The 19,899-nt window shown below is 46.5% G+C and overlaps 1 protein-coding gene across 1 annotated transcript; it reads left to right on the top strand.

The window, feature by feature from the left end:
- Positions 1-18,588: 18,588 nt before the first annotated feature.
- Positions 18,589-19,596, top strand: LOC140718588 (galanin receptor type 3-like). The gene has a single exon (XM_073032548.1). It carries the CDS (start codon positions 18,589-18,591, stop codon positions 19,594-19,596), a length of 1,008 nt encoding a protein of 335 aa, XP_072888649.1.
- Positions 19,597-19,899: the final 303 nt, after the last annotated feature.

The following is a 19,899-nucleotide window of genomic DNA, read 5'->3' as shown; positions in this document are numbered from 1 at the left end:
TTTTTGTTCCAGGACGAAGGAGATGTCTTCCTTTTTTAAACAGAGGAGCTTCCCTTCTTCCACCATCAACTCTGCTCTCAAACGCATCTCTCCCATTTCCCGCACATCTGTTCTCACTCCATCCACCTACCAGCCCACTCAGGATAGGGTTCCCCTTGTCCTCACCTACCACCCCACCAGCCTCCAGGTCCAACAATAATTCACAGTAACTTCCGCCACCTCTAACGGGATCCCACTACCAAGCACATCTTTCCCTCCCCCCCCCCCTTTCTGCTTTCCGCAGGGATCACTCCCTATGCGACTCCCTTGTCCACTCGTCCCCCCCATCCCTTCCCACCAATCTCCCTCCTGGCACTTATCCTTGTAAACGGAACAAGTGCTACACCTGCCCTTACACTTCCTCCCTCACCACCATTCAGGGCCCCAGACAGTCCTTCCAGGTGAGGCAACACTTCACCTGTGAGTCGGCTGGTGTGGTATACTGTGTCTAGTGCTCCCAGTGTGGCCTCTTATATATTGGTGAGACCCGACGCAGACTGGGAGACTGTTTCGCTGAACACCTACGCTCTGTCTGCCAGAGAAAGCAGGATCTCCCAGTGGCCACACATTTTAATTCCACGCTTGATTCCCATTCTGATATGTCTAACCATGGCCTCCTCTACTGTTAAGATGAAGCCATGCTCAGGTTGGAGGAACAACACCTTGTTGGAGGCTGGGTAGCCTCCAACCTGATGGCATGAACACTGACTTCTCTAACTTCCATTAATGCCCCTCCTCCCCTTCTTACCCCATCCCTGACATATTTAGTTGTTTTTTCTCTCTCTCTGCCTGTTCTCCATCTCCCTCTGGTGCTCCTCTCCCCCTTTCTTTCTCCCTAGGCCTCCCGTCCCATGATCCTTTCCTTTCTCCAGCTCTGTATCACTTTCGCCAATCACCTTCCCAGCTCTTAGCTTCATCCCACCCCCTCCGGTCTTCTATCATTTCGCATTTCCTCTTCCCCCTCCTACTTTCAAAGTATCTTTCCTTTCAGTTTGTCCTGACGAAGGGTCTCGGCCCAAAACGTCGACAGCACTTCTCCCTATAGATGCTGCCTGGCCTGCTGTGTTCCACTAGCATTTTGTGTGTGTTGTTACTTGCAAAGTATTGCATTTACCTCTGGTTGCCCCATTATAGGAAGGGTGTGAAGGTTTGGGGCAGGGTGCAGAAGGGGTTCACCAGGATATTGCCTGCCTTGGAAGGCATGTGCTGTAAGGACAAACTTGGGTTGTTTTTTTCTGAAGGGTCAGAGGCTGAGGGGATACCTGAAAGAGGTTTGTTGTTTCACTTATTATTTTTATGTTATTTATTTATTGATAATGTGTGGAACAGAACCTTCTGGCTAAACAAACTACACAACACAGCAACCCAACTATCTAACTCTAGCCTAGTTACTGGACAATTCACAATGACCAACTAACTAGTTTTTGGACTTTGGGAGGAAACCCATGCATTCACAGGGAGGACATACAGACTCCTTGAGGATGCTGTAATTGAACTCCTAATTGTAATAGCGTCATGCTAACTGCTATGCTACTGTGGTGCCCTACCAAATTTAGATAGACAGAATCTTTCAACCCCACAGTAGAAATGTCAAAATGATGTTAGGTGGGGGGGGGGGGGGATTTTTTAAATATATAAACAGAGTGGTAGCTACCTGTAATGAGCCAGGGAAGGTAGTGGGTGCAAATCTGTGGTTTAAGTCAGGAACTGAAGGGATCTGGATCCTGTGCAGGCAGCAGGAGTTTTGCTTAATTTAACTTGTTTGCACACACTGGGCTGAAAGGGCCTGTTCCTCATGCTGTGTTACTGATGATATAGAAAGGTCTTGCTTTTGCAGAGCTTTCTTCTATCTCTCTCCACTACCTCGTCATCATGTGCCGTGTCATATGATGTGGGCGATCATGTTCTCCATGACCATGATTGTTCTTAGCAAATCTGTCTATAGAAGTGGGTTGTCTCCTTCTGGGCAGTGTCTTTACAAGACAGGTGTCCCCAGCCATTATCAATTCTGTTCAGAGATTGACTGCCTGGAGTCAGTCATCGCAAAACCAGGACTTGTGATATGTACTGACTGCTCATATGACCATCCACCACCTTCTCCTATGGCTTCATGTGACCCTGATCGGGGGCTAAGCAGGTGCTACACCTTGTTAGGTGTGTCCTAGGATTCTGAAGACAAGCTGCCTAGAAGAAAGGCCATACTGGATCTGGTGCTAGACAATGAACCAGGTCAGGTATCTGGTCTTTCAGAGAATCAGAATTTCAGAGACATTGACATTTACCATAACCTTGGACAGGGATAGGAGCAGAGGGTATGTGAAAGTATTTAAGGGGGAATTATGATGCTATTAGACAGGAACTTGGAAGTATAAATTTGGAACAGATGTGCTTGGAAAAGCACAATGATAACATGCAGTCTGTATAGGGAGTACTCGCATGGGGTTCTGAATAGATTTGTCCCTTTGAGATAGAAAGAATCACAGGATGAAGGAACCACAGTGACGAGATGTGCAACATTTAGTCAAGAGGAAGAAAGAAGCTCAAGGTTTTGGAAATAAGGATCAGACAAGGCTCTAGAGCAGGGGTTCCCAACCTTTTTTTATGCCATAGTCCCCTACCATTAACCAAGGGGTCCGTGAACCCCAGGTTGGGAAGGGTTGGCAAGATAGCCAGGAAGGAACTGAAGAATGAATAGGCTTGGAAGAGCTGGAAAGTAACATGTGAAGGCATTGGTGAATGGAACTGTGGAAACACCAAGGCATTCTGCACGTATGTGAAGAACTGGAGGATGGCCAGATTTGAGGGTAGGACCAATCAGATAGTAGAGGAAACCTATGCCTGGAGGCAAAGGAGGTCCTTAATAAATACTTCACTTAAATATTCACCAGTGATATGGGCCTTGCTGAGAGTGAGCTTGGCGTAAAACAGACTGGTATGCCAGAACATCTTGATGTTTAAGAGGATCTGCTGGAAATGTGAAAGACATTCAAATAAACAAATCCCTGGGGCTGGGTAGGATATACTCCAGGTTACTGTGGGAAGCAGGGGAAGAGATTACTGCACTATTGCTGATGACCTTTGCGTCCTCACTGGCCATAGTAGTACAGATAATTAGTCCGTGCCAAACATTATTCTTTCGTTCAAGGAGTAGGGGTAACCCTAGGAATTATAGATTAGTGAGTCTTACTTCAACTTGTTGGATGATTCTTAGAGACAGAATTTATGACCTTTTGGAGAAGCACAATCTAAGTAAGGATAGTCAGCATGCCTTTGTGAGGGGCAGGTCATGCCTGTCAAGCCTGACTGAATTTTTTTTTGAAGATGTGGCAAAGTGCATTGATGAGGATCGAGCAGTGGATATGGATTTATAATAAGGTATATTATGGATAATGTTGTTCCTTACCGCACCTTGTTTCTTTAGCAACAAGACAGCAACTTGTTTCTTTAGCATTTGTGTTTTTTTTTTGAGGCCAAGTTGCTAGCTCAATATTCAACCCAACACTAATGGAAAGTGTGTAAAGAGTCAGCTGGATTTGAACCCAAGACCACTCACGTCAGCGTCTGGTGCTGATGCTACTATGCCACCAGCCAGCTAAAATTGATCTTAGAGTAGGTTAAAAAGTAAGCACAACATTGTGGGCTGAAGGGAATTTACTATGCTGTAGTGTTTTATGTTCTATTTCCAATGCACTAGAATATAAAATCATGGATGTAGTTCTCGTTAAGGTGCTGGTCAGGCTGCACTTGCAATATTGACCAGATTCCTCTTAGTAGGCAATCCAGGCTGAGTTGTAAATTTGGCTTTGGCACAAGTTTAGCCATAGAAAACACAAGAGTAGGGCTGAAGGCCTGTGACCAGTGGTGTTCATGGTCCACTGTTAGGGGAACAGAGATGGCCAGGTTAAGTAGTTTTAAATTTCTTGGTGTTAACATATCAGAGTATCTGTACTGCGACCACCATTTAAGTGCCATCACAAAGAAGGCATAGCAGCATAACTTTGCTTAGAAGTTTGCATAGATTCAACATGTTACAAAAAACCTTTGACCGTCTTCTAAAGATGCACAGTGGGAAGTATCCTAACTGGTTGCATCACAGTACCAATGCCCAGGAAAGGAAAAGTCAACAGAAAGTGTTTGACACAGCCCAGTCCATCACAGGCAGAAACCTCCCCACCATTGAGTATATTTACATGGAGCACTGTCACAGAAAAGCAGCATCCATCATCAAAGCCATGCTGCCTTCTTGCTACTACCGTTGGACAGGAACAGAAGCCTTGGGTCTTGCACCATCAGGTTCAGGAAGTTATCAGGCTTCTGAACTGGTGTGGATAACTTCAATCACCAATAATTTGAACTGATTCTCCAGACTCACTTTAAAGGAATCTTTGCAACTGGTGTTCTTGGTTTATTTTTTATTTGTAGTTCATTCTTTGCACAGTGGTTGTTTTCAGTCTTGTATAAATTTTCATAAATTCTACTGTAATTCTTCCCATACGTGCCTTCAAGAAAATGAATCTCAAGGTAATATGTGATAAATATGTACTTTGATAATAAATCTCTGAAATATATTTGTTTCACAGAAATTGGTGTTGGAACATAGTGCTATCAATGGTAGCCCCCTTAACAGAATTAAAGTACAGAGGGATCCTGGGATCCAGGTCCATAGTTCACCGAAAGTGGCAATGCAAGTGATAAGGTAGCAAAGAAGATGTATGGCATGCTTTCCTTCATTGGTAGGGGTGTTGAGTACAAGAAAGGTCATGCTGCAGCACACCTAAACTTCAGTCACACCATACTTGAAGTACTGTTTCTGATTCCAGTTGCCCCACTGCAGGAAGGATATGGAGATGGTGGAGAGGGCACACATTGCTACCTGGATTAGAGGGTATGAACTCTAAGGCAGAGGTTGGACAAGCTTGGATTGTTTTCACTGGAGGCTGAGGTGAGACTTGGTAGAGGTTTTTTAAATTGAGAGGCATAGATAGAATAGACAGAATCTTTTCCCCAGGATGGAAATGTCAAACACTACAGGAAATGCTTTTAAGGTTACAGCAGACTGAAAAGCTTGAGTATATAGATATTAAGTAAGAGGATGTGCAGGAGCTTCCAGAAAGCATCAAGTTAGATAAGTCACCGGGACTGGATAAGATGTACTCCAGGCTACTGTGGGAGGTGAGGGAGGAAATTGCTGAGCCTCTGTTGATGATATTAGTATCATCAATGGGGACAGGAGAGGTTCTGGAGGATTGGAGGGTTGCAGATGTTGTTCCATTATTCAAGAAAGGGAGCAGAGATAGCCCAGGAAATTATAGACCAGTGAGTCTTACTTCAGTGGTTGGTAAGTTTATGGAGAAGATCCTGAGAGGCAGGATTTATGAACATTTGCAGAGGTATAATATGATTAGGAATAGTCAGCATGGCTTTGTGAAAGGCAGGTCATGCCTTGCAAGTCTGATTGAATTTTTTGAGGATATGACCAAACACATTCATGACGGTAGAGCAGTAGATGTAGTGAAAACACAAAAATACAACTGCAGATGCTGTGGATCAAAGAATATGTACACAATACTGGAAGAACTCAGCAGGTCAGGCAGCATCTGTGAGAAAAGAGTAGCCAACGTTTCGGGCCGAGACCCTTCATCAGGAATCGGGGGGGAAGAGAGGACCGAAGCCCAGTAATAGAGATAGGGGAGGGGGAAGGGCTAGAGGTGCCAGGTGGAAAACCAATCAGAGGAAAGATAAAGGGGGGAGGGGATAAGCATGAAAGAACTGTAGAGATAAAGGAGCAGAAAGTTGAAAGGGGAGAGAGGCAGAGAGGGACCTGGGATAGGGGAGGGAATTACCGTAAATTGGAGAATTCAATGTTCATACCACCAGGCTGGAGGCTACCCAGACGGTAGATGAGGTGTTGCTCCCCCAACCTGAGTTTGGCCTCATCATGTAGTGTACAGTAAATGGATTTCAGCAAGGCATTTGACAAGGTACCCCATGCAAGGCTTATTGAGAAAGTAAGGAGACATGGGATTGAAGGGGAAATTGCTTTGTGGATCCAGAACTGGCTTGCACACAGAAGGCAAAGAGTGGTTGTAGATAGGTCATATTCTGCATGGAGGTTGGTGACCAGTGGTGTCCCTCAGAGATCTGTTCTGGGACCCCCTCCTCTTTGTGATTTTTATAAATGACCTGGATGAAGAAGTGGAAAGATGGGTTAGTAAATTCGCTGATAACACAAAGGTTGGAGGTGTTGTGGATAGTGTGGAGGGCTGTCAGAGGTTACAGTGTTGATAGGATGCAAAAATGGGCTGAGAAGTGGCAGATGGAGTTCAACCTAGGTAAGTGTGAGATGATTCATTTTGGTAGGTCAAATATGATGACAGAATATAGTATTAATGGTAAGACTCTTGGCAGTGTGTAGGATCAGAGGGATCTTGTGGTCCAAGCCCATAGGCCACTAAAGACTGCTGCATAGGTTGACTCTGTGGTTAAGAAAGCACAGTGTGTTGGCCTTCATCAATCATGGGATTGAGTTTAGGAGCCCAGAGGTAATGTTGCAGCTATATAGGACCCTGGTCAGACCCCACTTGGAATACTGTGCTCAGTTCTGGTCACCTCACTATAGGAGGGATGTGGAAACCATAGAAAGGGTGCAGAGATTTACAAAGATGTTGCCTGGATTGGGAACAATGCCTTATGGGAATAGGTCGAGTGAACTCTGCCTTTTTTTCCTTGGAGCGACAGAGGATGAGAGGCATTGTGTGGATATTTAGAGGCTTTTTTTCCCCCAGGGCTGAAATGGCTAGCATGAGAGGGCACAGGTGCTTGAAAGTAGGTACAGGAGTAGATATTAGGGGTAAGTTTTTCTCACACAGAGTGGTGAGTGTGTGGAATGGGCTGCCGGCGACAGTGGTGGAGGCAGATATGATAGGGTCTTTTAAGAGACTCCTAAACAAGTAAATGGAGCTCAGAAAAATAGAGGGTCATTTCTCACGTAAGGACATGTTCAGCACAGCATTGTGGGCTGAAGGGCCTGTGTTGTGCTGTAGGTTTTCTATGTTAGGCAGCAAGCATATTTTTTAACTGAGTTGTGGATGTCTTCATTAGGTTACCCAGGATAGCAACAGGAGGAGGTAATTCATTGAGATAGATACATGAATATGAAGGTAATGGAAGGATATGGGTGATAGACAGGAAGATATTTAGTGTAAATTGACAGCAAGATCAACACATTGTGGGCCTAATAGCTTATCCAGTGTTGCACTGCTCTGCACTGTATTATGAGCAATCTGTGGTCCCATTTCAAAGAAAGGATGTGCTGGCTCAGAAGAGGATCCAGAGGAAAGTTCACAAGAATTATTCCAAAATGAAAGGGCCTCATGTACTATGAGTGGGCCTGTACTCCATGGAGTTCAGAATGATGATGGGGGGGGGGGTCTAATTGAAACCTCCCAGATACTGAAAGAGCTGTATACAGTGGACTTTGAGAGGGAGTCTCCATTTGTGAGACAGTCCGGGAACCAAGCGCACAGCCTCAGAAAAGAAACATTGCTTTAGAACAGAGATGGAGAAGAATTTCTTCAGCCAGATAGTGATAGTGTAACTGTGGAATTAATTGCCACAGAGAGCTGCAAAGGCCAAGTCATTTGGTGTGTTTATAGCAGAGATTGATAGGTTCTTGATTAGTAAATGCGTTAAGGGTTACAGGGGAGAAGGCATAAGAAAGATGTTGAGATAAGTGAGCCACATCCAATGGGGAACACTCTGGATCAGCCAAACAGCCTTATTCTGCTCCTGTACTTTATAGTGTTATGAACTTTCCCAAAAAACATTGTTGATCTGCAGGAAGGAGGGAGGAACCACCATGGGAGAGGGGTGTAGCAAAAGAAGGGGGAAGGTGAGGAGGCAGTTTCAAGATTGGAGGGGCAAGGCTGAAGGGAATGCCAAGGAAGAGGAGACAACAGAAGGAGAAGGAGAGGTGTGGATGGAGCAAATAGTAAGGAGCAAGTACATTGGGAGAGGGGAAAGTGAGGACGGGGTGCTGCAGAATAGGAATGGTGCAGAGGGAGAGAGCAGCGAGGATCGATTGCCGGGGGTGGGGAACAAGGCCTGGCAGAACAGCACTGGAGAGGGAAAGACGAAGAAGGGGTGTAGAGCTTTTGAAAAGGTGAGGTGTGACGCAAAGTTGGGGGGGGGGAGGCGATGAGGGATGGAGTGCCGGAGGAAGAGGGGTGCTGAGGAAGGGAGCACCAAGGGGAAGGAGTATTGAGAGGTCATGGAGCTGCACAGGAAAGGGAAAGGCAAAAAGGAACACCATGGGACAAGAGTGGCTAAGAGGGAGAAAGCGCTGTGGGAAAGGGATAATGCAGAGGGCGGGAGTTCTGAAGTAAAACAGTGGTGAAGATGGAGCACCTCACAACTCTCCTTATCCATCGATAACTCTAATCTGGGTGAGATCTGAACCCTCCCTCATTGAATGTGCATAAACGTGAAGTAAGTGGACAGAAAGACAGACCTCTTCAGCAACAGCAGGAACTTAGTGTAAGCCACTGCGTGACAAGCTTGCAGATACAACTCTGCTATCTCTGAACTATCTTGCAAGCTTGACAAGCCAGTAGTAGCCACAAATAAGTGGTTCAAACACTCTGCTCAAGCTCATCCTTTTACAAGATTTATTGATTCTGTTCAGCTCTCTCTCCGGGTAAGTACATACTTGCCCCTCTCTAATCCCCTTAGCCTGTAAACCCTTTATCATATCTGTGATCCCCTCCAGCACCTTTCTCCCCCCAGTGTCTGTGACCCCATTCCCCTCCCACAACCCTCCCCCTCTCCTTCCCTGTCTCTGCAGCCCCACCTCCCCTTCTACGTGAACTCCTCCCATCTCTGTAATATCTTCTCCCTCACCTGCAGCCCTGTCCATCTCTAATTCCCCAGCAATCCCTACACCTTCCCCATCTCTTTAACCTTATTTCAGTAACTCAGCACTAACATACATGGAACTCCCTCCTGAGCATCCCATCCATCCCTCCCTCCTTCACTTTTTTTTGTGTAGTGGGGAGGGGGATAATTTTTTTCTTTGAATGGGTGTTACATGGTTTTTCTCAAAAGCACTCCCACTCACTGAGTGCTGGACCATTGACAAAGCCTGGGTCTCGGCTGATGCAGGGTTAAATTTTGGAGGAAGGAAGTCAGCTCTGTTTTAGATGAAAACACAGATATCCAGGTGACAGACATCACTGCCCAAGACCTCGCTTGCTGTTCTGAACCATTCTGAAGGTGAGTTTGATTTGTCTTGTCCTCAACACTCCCCCTGAATGTGCCCCAAACTATTTGCGGGGTGAGGTGGAGGGAAGAGGGAGAGGTTACAAATAGTGATAGAAGAATGGGGATAGAGGGAGGAAGCAGAGATGGGAAGGAGAGTGAAAAATGAGATAGATGGAAAAGAAGCACAGATCAAGAGAGATTTAGATAGAATGGAGATAGGAGGAGGAGGTAGGCAGGATAAGAGATGGAGAAAGTGATAAAGATGGAGAGGAGTGTGAAAGGCAGGGAGAGAATTAGTGAGAGACAGGAGCAGAAGAGGAAAAAGCACAGTAGGGCAAAAAGTCAAAAAGACATGAGAGAAAGAGACAAAGAACAGAGAGAGAGGAGAGATGCAGTAAAAGGGAAGGAAGAGATTATGAGATGGGAAGAGAGGAGAAAGAGGCAAGCAGGAATAGAGTTGCAGATAGAGAGAGGGAGAGAGAACGATGGGAGAGAATGAAAGTGACTAGAGAGAAGAGAGATGGGTAGCATCCAAAAATATTGAGAACCTGGTCTTGTTATTATAGAGCTGTTGCAAAGTTAGCAGATAATATCTGTCTTTACAAGTAACCACAGTTTTAAGTGTCTGCTGTAACACAAAGTTAATGCCATGCAACTTTCATCAGCCTGTCTCGGAGCCCAAAGAGGGGAGCATTGGGTCAGCAGTGATCTCAAGTGAGTTGGCATTTTTGTACTTTTTGGAAGAAATGTTGGTTGAAGAGTGAGGAAGATTGATTTTGGAAATGGGGCAGAATATCGAATGGAGTTTAATCTAGGCAAGTATGAGGTGTTGCAATTTGAGAGGTCAAATCTAAAGAGAATATGTACAACAAATGACAAGAGCTTTGATATATAGCATTATTAGCTCCCTGAAAGTGGCCACACAAGTAGATAGATTGGTAAAGAAGGCGCACAGTGTGCTTTTCTTCACTGATCAGGGTGTTGAATACGAGTTGAGAGTAATATTATAGCTGGATAAAACATTGATTAGGCTGGGAGTATTGTGTGCATTTCTGGTCACCCCATTATAGGAAGGATGTGGAATCTTTGAAAAGGATGCATAAGGGGTTTGCCAGAGTGCTGCCAGGATTAGAAGGCATGTACTATAAGGAAGAGGTTGGATAAACTTGAGCTGTTTGCTCTAGAGTAGGAGAGGCTGATGTAAGTTTATAGTACAAGTATGGGTGTCATAAACTTAATCACCCAGGTTGGAAATGTTAAAATACGGTGGGCAGAGGTTTAAGGTGAATAAATGTTAAGGGGGGGGGGGCGGAGGAAAATGTGGTTAATGTTTAAACAGAATGTGTGCGGGTATGATTTTTTTTAAACAGAGTCGTAGGTGCCTGCAACGTGCTGCCAGGCATGGTGGTGGGGGCTAATACAACATGCTTTTAAGAGACTTTTAGATTCACACATGAATGTACACAGAACAGAGAGATGCAGGTCAATGCAAACAGAAGGGATTTAGTTGAATTCAACATTATGGTTAGCACGGACCCAATGGAGCGAAGTTCCTGGCCAGTGCTCCAGATATGTTGAAAGGAGAAGGTCGTTGGGCTGAAGTCAAGCTGTCATTAAGAATGTATAATGTTCTTAAGCAGAAATGGGAAGGACTGGAGAGGAAGGAGAGGGCAATGAGACCAGTCATTGTAGAAGAGGAAGTACACGGAGAACCGCAGGGCTGGGAGGGCAAAAAGTAAGGAGGGGGAGGGCTAATATGCAAGTAGTTCAGGAGGGAGGGTTCGGTGTGAACTACACTCTCCCTTTCCTATCTGGTCCCTCAGTCACAAAATTTTCTCCATCCCCTCACCCTCTTGCACAGCCTTTACTCCTTCCCTGGCCCTCCTCATATTCCCCAAACTCTTCCTCTCCCCAGCACCTATCTCTACCTCCACCCCCTCCCTCCACACCCTCTTGCTCTCCATCTTTTCACACCCCAAACAATGCTTTCTCTAGCTCCTCCCCTCTGCCTCTCCCTTTTCCCCAATCTCAGACTTTCCTCTGCACTCAGCCTACATTCTCTCTTCCTGTCACCATCCATTTCTACCACTCTATCCCACCCCACCTCTCTGCACACAATTGCCCTTCTCCTCAGTTTCCCTACTCTCTTCTCTTTCCCGTCTGTCTCCGACTCTCCCTCCACTCTCAATCTATTTCCACTTTCCTCTCTCTCCACTCCTTCACCCCTCTCCTCACGAATAGCACATGATTTAACTCTGTATACCCTGTCTAGTGTCAGAGAACAAGAAACTATCCGATAACATCGCTGTTTGCATTTCACATTCAGTGTCAGATGATCTTATCTGTGCCTCTGTACTAACAGAAACTCTGCATGTCCCCACTTCCTCTTTCTCTCCCACTTCTCACACTCTCCTCTTGCCAGCCCAGCATTTCCTCTCCATTTAGCCCCCCTGCATCTCCCCACTCTCACTCCCATCTCTCAACTCCTTCAACTTCCTGTACTCTCCCACCATCCTGTCTTCTCACACCACCTCCTTCTCCCCTATCCCTCCACTCTCACCCCCTTCTGCCAGACCCCTCACCTTTTCCTTCTGCCCTCGTACTCCTCTTGCCGCTTTCCTGTTCTCCTCTCATGCCCCTCTCTAACACATCCTGTCTCCCTTTCCACCTCTCCCTCCACTTTGTTTCTCTCTGACTCTCTCCCCTTTATCTCTTTGCCCTCCACCTTCTTACCTCTCTCCCCACTCACTTCAAATCTTTTGCTTCTGGCTCTGCACTCACTAGAATTTAGAAGGATGGGGGGGGGGGGGGTCTCACTGAAACGCTTCGAATGTTGAATAGCCTAGACAGAATAGATGTGGAAACGATGTTTTCCATGGTGGGGGTAGTCTAGGACAAGAGGGCCTCTGGATAGAGGGTGTTCCATTAAAAACAGATGCAGAGAAATTCCTTTAGCCAGAGGCTGATGAATTTGTGGAATTTGTTACCACAGGCAGCTGTGGAGGCCAGGTCGTTGGGCACATTTAAGGCAGAGCTTGACAGGTTCATCAAAGGTTACGAGGAGAAGGCTGGTGGATGGGGTTGAGGAGGGAAATAATCATGTAGCCATGATTGAATGGCGGAGCAGACTCAATGGGCCAAATGGCCTAATCCTGCTCCTTTGTCTTATGGTCACCTACCCATGCCAGTTCTTTTCAAATTTTTATTATTATTATCCAAAATACAAGAGTACATCGAAGTAAGTACCACTTACAATGTCTCAAAAGAGAAAAAAACATTAAAGATTGAAAAAATGGTGACACAAAAAAGAAAAGAAAAAAAACCCTACTAAAGCAAGAAAAAAGTGACAAAAAAAAATCCCATTAGGTGATCAACCCCGGAGACATGTGTCATACAAAAAGCTTCTAAAGATAAACATCAAACCGCCAGCAAAAAAAATTATACCAAAATTTACAATTAGATCATGGAGAAAATCTAGCAATTAACTCAAATGGTAATAACAAGCAAATGAACCTAACTTTTCTCAAAATCAAACATAGGTTTGAAGGTTTGACTTCTAATTTTCTCCAAACTAAGACATAACATCATTTGAGAGAACCATTGTGACAGAGTGGGAGCTGACGTATCCTTCCACTTCAACAAAATGGCCCTCCTAGCTATCAATGTAACAAACGCAACAACATGTTGGTCAGATAAAGAAATACCACGAGTCAAGATGCAACTCCTAGGGGACCGTGTTAGGGAACTGGAGCTGCAGCTCAATGACCTTCGTCTGGTCAGGGAAAGTGAGGAGGTGATAGAGAGGAGTTACAGGCAGGTGGTCACTCCGGGGCCACAGGGGACAGAGAAATGGGTCACATTAGGGCAAAAAGTCAAAAAGACATGGGAGAAAGAGAGAGACAAAGAACAGGGAGAGGGAGGAGAGATGCAGTAAAAGGGAAGGAAGAGATTATGAGATGGGAAGAGAGGAGAAAGAGGCAAGCAGGAATAGAGTTGCAGATAGAGAGAAGGAGAGAGAACAATGGGAGACAGAGTGAAAGAGACTAGAATCAGGTACTAGAGAGTACCCCTTGACAATAAGTACTCCAGTTTGAGTTCTGTTGGGGGGGTACAGCCTACCTGGGGGAAGCGACAGTGGCCATGCCTCTGGCACAGAGTCTGGCCCTGTGGCTCTGAAGGGTAGGGAAGGAAGAGGAAGGCAGTAGTGATGGGGGACTCTATAGTCAGGGGTTCAGACAGGTGATTCTGTGGACGCAGGAAAGAAACTCAGATGATAGTTTGCCTCCCAGGTGCTAGGGTCTGGGATGTTTCTGATCGCATCCAAGATATCCTGCAGAGGGAGGGAGAACAGCCAGAGGTTGTGGTACATATTGGTATGTCACAGGTAGGAAAAGGGAGGAGGTCCTGAAAGAAGACTACAGGGAGTTAGGAAGGAAGTTGAAAAGCAGGACCTCAAAGGTAGCAATCTAGGGATTACTGCTGGTGCCACAGGACAGTGAGAATAGGAATAGAATGAGGTGGAGGATAAATGCGTGGCTGAGGGATTGGAGCAGGGGGCAGGGATTCAGATTTCTGGATCATTGGGACCTCTTTTGGGGCGGGTGTGACCTATAAAAAAAGGACGGGTTGCACTTGAATCCCAGGAGGACCAATATCCTGGCAGGCAGGTTTGATAGAGCTGTTGGGGAGGGTTTAAACTAGTTTGGCAGGGGGGGTTGGGAATCAGAATGTGAGTGCAGGGATTAAGGTAGAAGGACAAGGGCATGATGCTAAGAGTTCTGAGTTGATGACGAAGGACAGGCAGGGGACAGAACATAATTGTAGCCAGTTAAAGGGGTTGAAATGTTAGGAGTATTAGTTAAATTTCAATGCTAGGAGTATTAGGAACAAGGAGGATGAACTTGGAGCATGGATTAGTACGTGGAACCACGATGTTGTGACTGTTACTGAAACTTGGTTGGAGGAAGGGCAGGATTGGATGATGCAGGTCCTGGGGTTCAGGTGTTTTAAAAGGAATAGGATGGGAAGTAGAAAAGGTGGGGGAGTGGCATTGCTGGTCAGGGATAGTATCACGGCTATAGAAAGGGAGGACGCTGCAGAAGGAGTGTCCACAGAATCAGTCTGGGTGGAAGTCAGAAATAGGAAGGGATCAATCACTGTGCTGGGAGTAGTCCATAGGGACACCCAGGAGCAGATAAGCAGGCAGATTTTATAATGGTGCAGGAAATACAGGGTAGTAGTTATGGGTGATTTCAACTTCCCTCATATTGACTGGCACCTCCTGAGTGCAAGGGGGATAGATGGGGTTGAATTTGTCAGGTGTGTTCAAGAAGGATCCTTGTGGACCAACAAGAGGAAAGGCTAACTGGATCTGGTTCTGAGTAATGAACCTGGTCAGGTAACAGACTTCTTGGTAGGGGAGCATTTTGGTGAGAGTGACCACAACTCCCTTAGCTTCAGCATAGCTATGGAAAGGGATAAAATCAGATGAAATGGTGAAGTGCTTCACTGGGGAAGAGCTAACTTTGAAGGGATGAGGCAGGAACTAGCGAGAGTTAATTGGAAACAGATGTTCAAAGGGGAAAGCACAGAAGCAATGTGGGAGAAGTTTAGGGACCACTTGAGCTGGGTTCAGGGCAGGTTTGTCCCACTGAGGCAAGGAATAAATGGTAGGAAAAGGGAACAGTGGCTGACGAAACATGCGAGGCAACTCGTCAAGGGGAAAAAGGAAGGGGCTTATGAGAAATATAGGGTAGCCAGGAAGGAGCTAAAGAAAGGACTTATGAGAGCTCGAAGGGGGCATGAGAAGGCCTTGGCTTGTAGGATTAAGGAGAACCCCAACGTGTTCTATGCGTATGTGAAGAATAGGATGACAAGAATGAAGGTGGGACCGCTAAAGAATAAAGAGGGCAACATGTGCCTGGAAGCGGAGGAGGTTGGGGAGGTCCTAAATGAATACTTGGCTTCAGTATTCAAAAGTGAAAAGGATCTTAATCAGGATGAGATCGAAGTAAAGTGGGCCTATGTGCTGGACAATGTGGAGATTAAGGAAGAAGTGCTGGATCTTCTTAAAAACATTAAGATTGATAAATCCCCAGGGCTAGATATGATACACCCCAGGTTGTTGTGGGAATTGAGAGAAGAGATCGCAGGAGCATTAGCTATGATCTTTGAATCCTCTTTGGCTGCAGGGGAAGTGCTGGAGGACTGGAGAATGGCAAATGTTTAAAAAAGGTAATGGGGAGAAACCTGGGAACTATAGACCAGTGAGTCTTACGTCAATGGTATGCAAACTACTGGAAAGGATTCTTAAGGATAGGATCTACGAGCATTTGGAGTACAGTCTACTCATGGATAGTCAACATGGCTTTGTGAGGGGAAGATCATGCCTCACGAGCCTGATTTGAGTTTTTTGAAGAGGTAACAAAAGAAATTGATGTGGGTAGGGCAGTGGATGTGGTCTACATGGATTTTAGCAAAGCATTTGACAAGGTCCCTCACAAGAGACTCTTGCAGAAAGTCATGAGGCATGGGATAAGTGGAACCTTGGCTGTTTGGATAAAAAATTGGCTTAAAGGAAGAAAGCAGAGGGTAGTTGCGGAAGGAAAGTATTCTGCCTGGAGGTCGGTGACTAGTGGAGTGCCGCAGGGATCCGTCCTGGGACCCCTGCTATTTGTGATTTTTATAAGTGTCCTGGATGTAGAGGCAGAAGGATGGGTGAGTAAGTTTGCAGATGACACGAAGATTGGAGGAGTTGTGGATGGGGCTGTAGGTTGTCGAAGGTTACAAGAGGATATAGACAGGCTGCAGAGTTGGGCAGAAAAAGATGGAGTTCAATCTGGACAAGTGTGAGGTGATGCATTTTGGAAGGACAAACCAGAAGACTGAATACAGAATTAATGGTCAGTTACTTAAGAGTGTGGATAAACAAAGGGATCTTGAGGGATGTATGGATTTGAACCCCAAGGTTGCTGCACAGGTTGATAGGGTAGTTAAGAAGGCCTATGGGATGCTAGGCTTCATTAACAGGGGTATTGAGTTCAAGAGTAGAGAGGTCATGTTGCAACTCTACAAATCTCTGGTGAGACCACACTTATACACAGTATTGTGTTCAATTCTGGTAACCTCATTATAGGAAGGATGTGGAAGCTACGGAGAGGGTGCAGAGGAGATTTACCAAGATGTTGCCTGGTTTGGAGAAAGCAAGGTTAGCAGAGCTGGGACTTTTCTCTTTGGAGTGTAGAAGAATGAGAGGGGACTCGATAGAGGTCTACAAGATTATGAGAGGCATAGATAGGGTGGATAGTCAGTACCTGTTTCCCAGGGCACCAACAGCAAACACCAGAGGGCATATGTACAAAATTAAGGGAGGGAAGTTTAGGGGAGACATCAGGGATAAGTTTTTTTACACAGAGGGTTGTGAGTGCCTGGAATGACTTGCCAGGGATGGTGGTGGAGGCTAAAACATTAGGGGTATTTAAGAGCCTCTTGGACAGGCACATGGATGAAAGGAAAATGGAGGGTTATGGGGTAGTGTGGGTTTAGTACTTTTTTTAAGGATTATATGGGTCGGCACAACATGGAGGGCTGAAGGGCCTGTACTGTGCTGTAGTGTTCTATGGTTCTATATTTTGAGGTATTATTCCAAAGAGCACAGTTAATTTGTTAGGTTGTAAATTAATTTTAAGTGCATTAGAAAATGTAGAAAAAACTGACTTCCAAAACTGTTCCAGTATAGAACAAGACCAAGACATGTGTGTCAGTGTAGCTGCCTCAGTTTTACATCTATCACAATAACTGTCAACATCAGGAAAGATGTTAAGACAATCTCTCCTTTGTCAAATAGTAATGATGTACAATATTAAATTGAATCAATGAATGACTAGCACAAATCAAAGAAGAGTTAACCAACTTCAAGATCCGCATCCATTATAAAAGTCAAATTAAGTTTCTTTTCCCAATCTTGTTAATCTTGAAGAAAGGGTACTTATCCCATTGTAATAATAAATTATACATTCTCCCAATGGAACCCTTCATCAGAGGGTTCATACTCATAATAGTATCCAACAAGTCGGCCTCTAATATGCAAGGAAAATTACTTAAATATTTTTGTAAGAAATGTCTAACTTGAAGGTATTGTAAGAAGTATGAATACCCATGCCAGTTCAATGACAGTGTGCATTCTGTTAGTGTACTTGGTATTCTTCCAGTAACCGAATTGGTTTATCTTTCTGTGGGTTGTCATATACTCAAGGTCCATTGGCATAACGTTGCACAAACACTTAGCAAAGCACCCTGGTACAATACAAGCTCCATTTTGTTACAGACAAAATGTCATTTTGCTTCAAGTATATTTCCACAATTCCCTAAAGGTTAACTTGCAGATTGAGTCAGTGGTAAGAAAGCAAATTTAAAGGCAAAAGGTTAAAGGTATTCCTTTTGACAGAACTAGGAAATAAAAGCAAGGTTCTATAAGGCATGGGTCAGACTGCAGAGTATTAAGAGCAGTGCTGGGGCCCCTTATCAAAGAAAAGATGTGCTGACAGTGGAAAGGCTCCAGAAGAGATTTACAAGAATGATTCTGGGAATGAAAGGGTCAATGTACATGCACTTAATTGCTCTGGGCCTATATGCACTGGAGTTTAGAATGATGGGAATCTCATGGAAGTCTACTGAATATAAAGGGGAGGGGGGAGGTACAGATGATGGCAATGGGGTTGGGGGGAGAGGCAGTATGGTAGGGTAGTGCCAGGCACAATGCTTTACTATACCAGTGACCGAGGTTCAAATCTTGCTGCTGCTGCTTGTTAAGAGTTTGAATGTTCTCCCCTTGACAGCATGCATTTTCTCTGGCTGTTCCAGTTTCCTCCCACAGTCCAGAGACATACAGATCAGTAGGCAAATTGGTCATTAATGACATTGAGGAGAGAAGGGTGGAGATGCAGCGCAAGAATGGAGAGAGAGGAAGTAGAAGAGAGAAGTGGGAGGGAATCTAGGTGTTGTAGAGTGGTTTGGAGAAGGGAATAGGGGGAGTGGTGGGGCGGAAGAGTTCTCTCGAGTAGACAGTGACCAGCCTCTGCCCTCCCTTCTCTCACCCCCTCAATCCCTCCCCCCCCCCGTCTCCCTCCACCCACCCACCCCCACCGCCACTCCCCCGCCATCCCCTCCCACCCCCCATTCTCCCCTCCCTCCACTCCTGCCAACCCCTCCACCCCACCCACTCTCCTCCTCCCGCCATCATCTCCAACCCCCTCCACTCTTCCCCCTCTGCTCCCCAGGACGGATTGCCCGATGTCTTCGATGTGCTTCAGCAACGACTCGAACAGCACCGAACTCCAGCGACTGCCGTCGCACGCCCACACCATCTCAGGCTTGCTGCTGCTCACTGCCGTGGTCGGCTTGCCCCTCAACGGCCTGGCCCTGCGGTACGTGTGCGGGGCCCGCCGCCCTTCCCGCGCCCGCTCCCGCTCCCGGCCTCGCTTCGCCCTTTACGTCATCAGCCTGATAACGGCGGACTTCCTCTTCCTGTTGCTGCAAGCCATACATACTGTCTCCCGGCTGGCCGGCGTCTCAGCCGGCGGGACGCTGCTGGTGATCCGCTGCCTGATGACGGCCTGCAACAGCAGCAGTGCCTTCCTGCTGGCCTGGTTGAGCACCGAGAGGGCGCTTGCCCTCGCCTTTCCGCACTGGTGGCGGTTGGGCCGCTCGCGGGCGCCGGCCCTCTTCGCCTGCCTCACCTCTTTGGTCCTGGGTCTGGGCATAGGCGTCCTTTACGGGGTGGCGCGCTTCCACTCGGATGGGATGCCGCAAAGGGTCGCCATCTGGCTGGACTTCAGCCTGGGCTTCGCTACTCCCCTGACCATCTTCTCCGTGGCCAGCGCATTCGTGGGCTGCCGGGGGGGCGCGGCGCTGCCACGGGAGGCCTCACGCCTGCAGGCTGCAGTGATCATTCACGCCGCTGCTTTCCTGCCGTGCTGGGTACCCTATCATGTCTTTGTCTTCGCCTACTACCAGGCGCGTTGGGCCGCCAGACCGTTGGTCTGCTACAGGACTTACCTGGCTGCCTTCTACTCCGTCTGCCTGCTCGACGTCAAAAGTTGCCTAGTTCCACTGGCCTACGTGCTACCCAGCCGAGAGGTGGGCGGTGGTCTCCGCCGCTCGCTAGCCAGCATCTTTGACCGCCGCTTCAGCGAGGACTCGGGGTTGGCCTCACCCCCCGAAACTCCGGGGCTGGCCTTGCCCCCTGACAGCCCGTTCCAGCCAGCCCCCAAACTTCGCGGGGCGGCATCCTGTTGGTAGTTGGCAAGGGCAGGGCTAACTAACGGTGGCTTTTATACTTGTACATATAATTCGTAATGAATTATGTAAACAAATAAATAATGCTTAATCAAACTATGTTTACAATATTACTGATATAGCACACGCCTCACTCTTTCTCCTCACTGCCCTTTTCCCTCTGTCCTCGCACCCTTTCCCCTCCCTCTCACATGCCTCCCCTCCCTTCTCTCCATTTCCACCCCATTCCTCCCTCTTATCCATCTTTCCTCACTCCTCTTTCTCTCCTCTCATTCTCCATCCACTCCCTCCTTTCGTGTGTCACCC

The sequence above is a fragment of the Hemitrygon akajei genome, chromosome 29, assembly GCF_048418815.1.
Source record: "Hemitrygon akajei chromosome 29, sHemAka1.3, whole genome shotgun sequence".
NCBI lineage: Eukaryota > Metazoa > Chordata > Chondrichthyes > Myliobatiformes > Dasyatidae > Hemitrygon > Hemitrygon akajei.
The sequence above is the reverse complement of the archived record's forward strand: the minus strand, read 5'-3'. Positions and strand labels throughout refer to the sequence as shown.

Bases quoted from the DNA above. Each gene is read 5' to 3' on its own strand.
- LOC140718588 (XM_073032548.1), top strand. From the start codon at position 18,589: ATGTCTTCGATGTGCTTCAGCAACGACTCGAACAGCACCGAACTCCAG.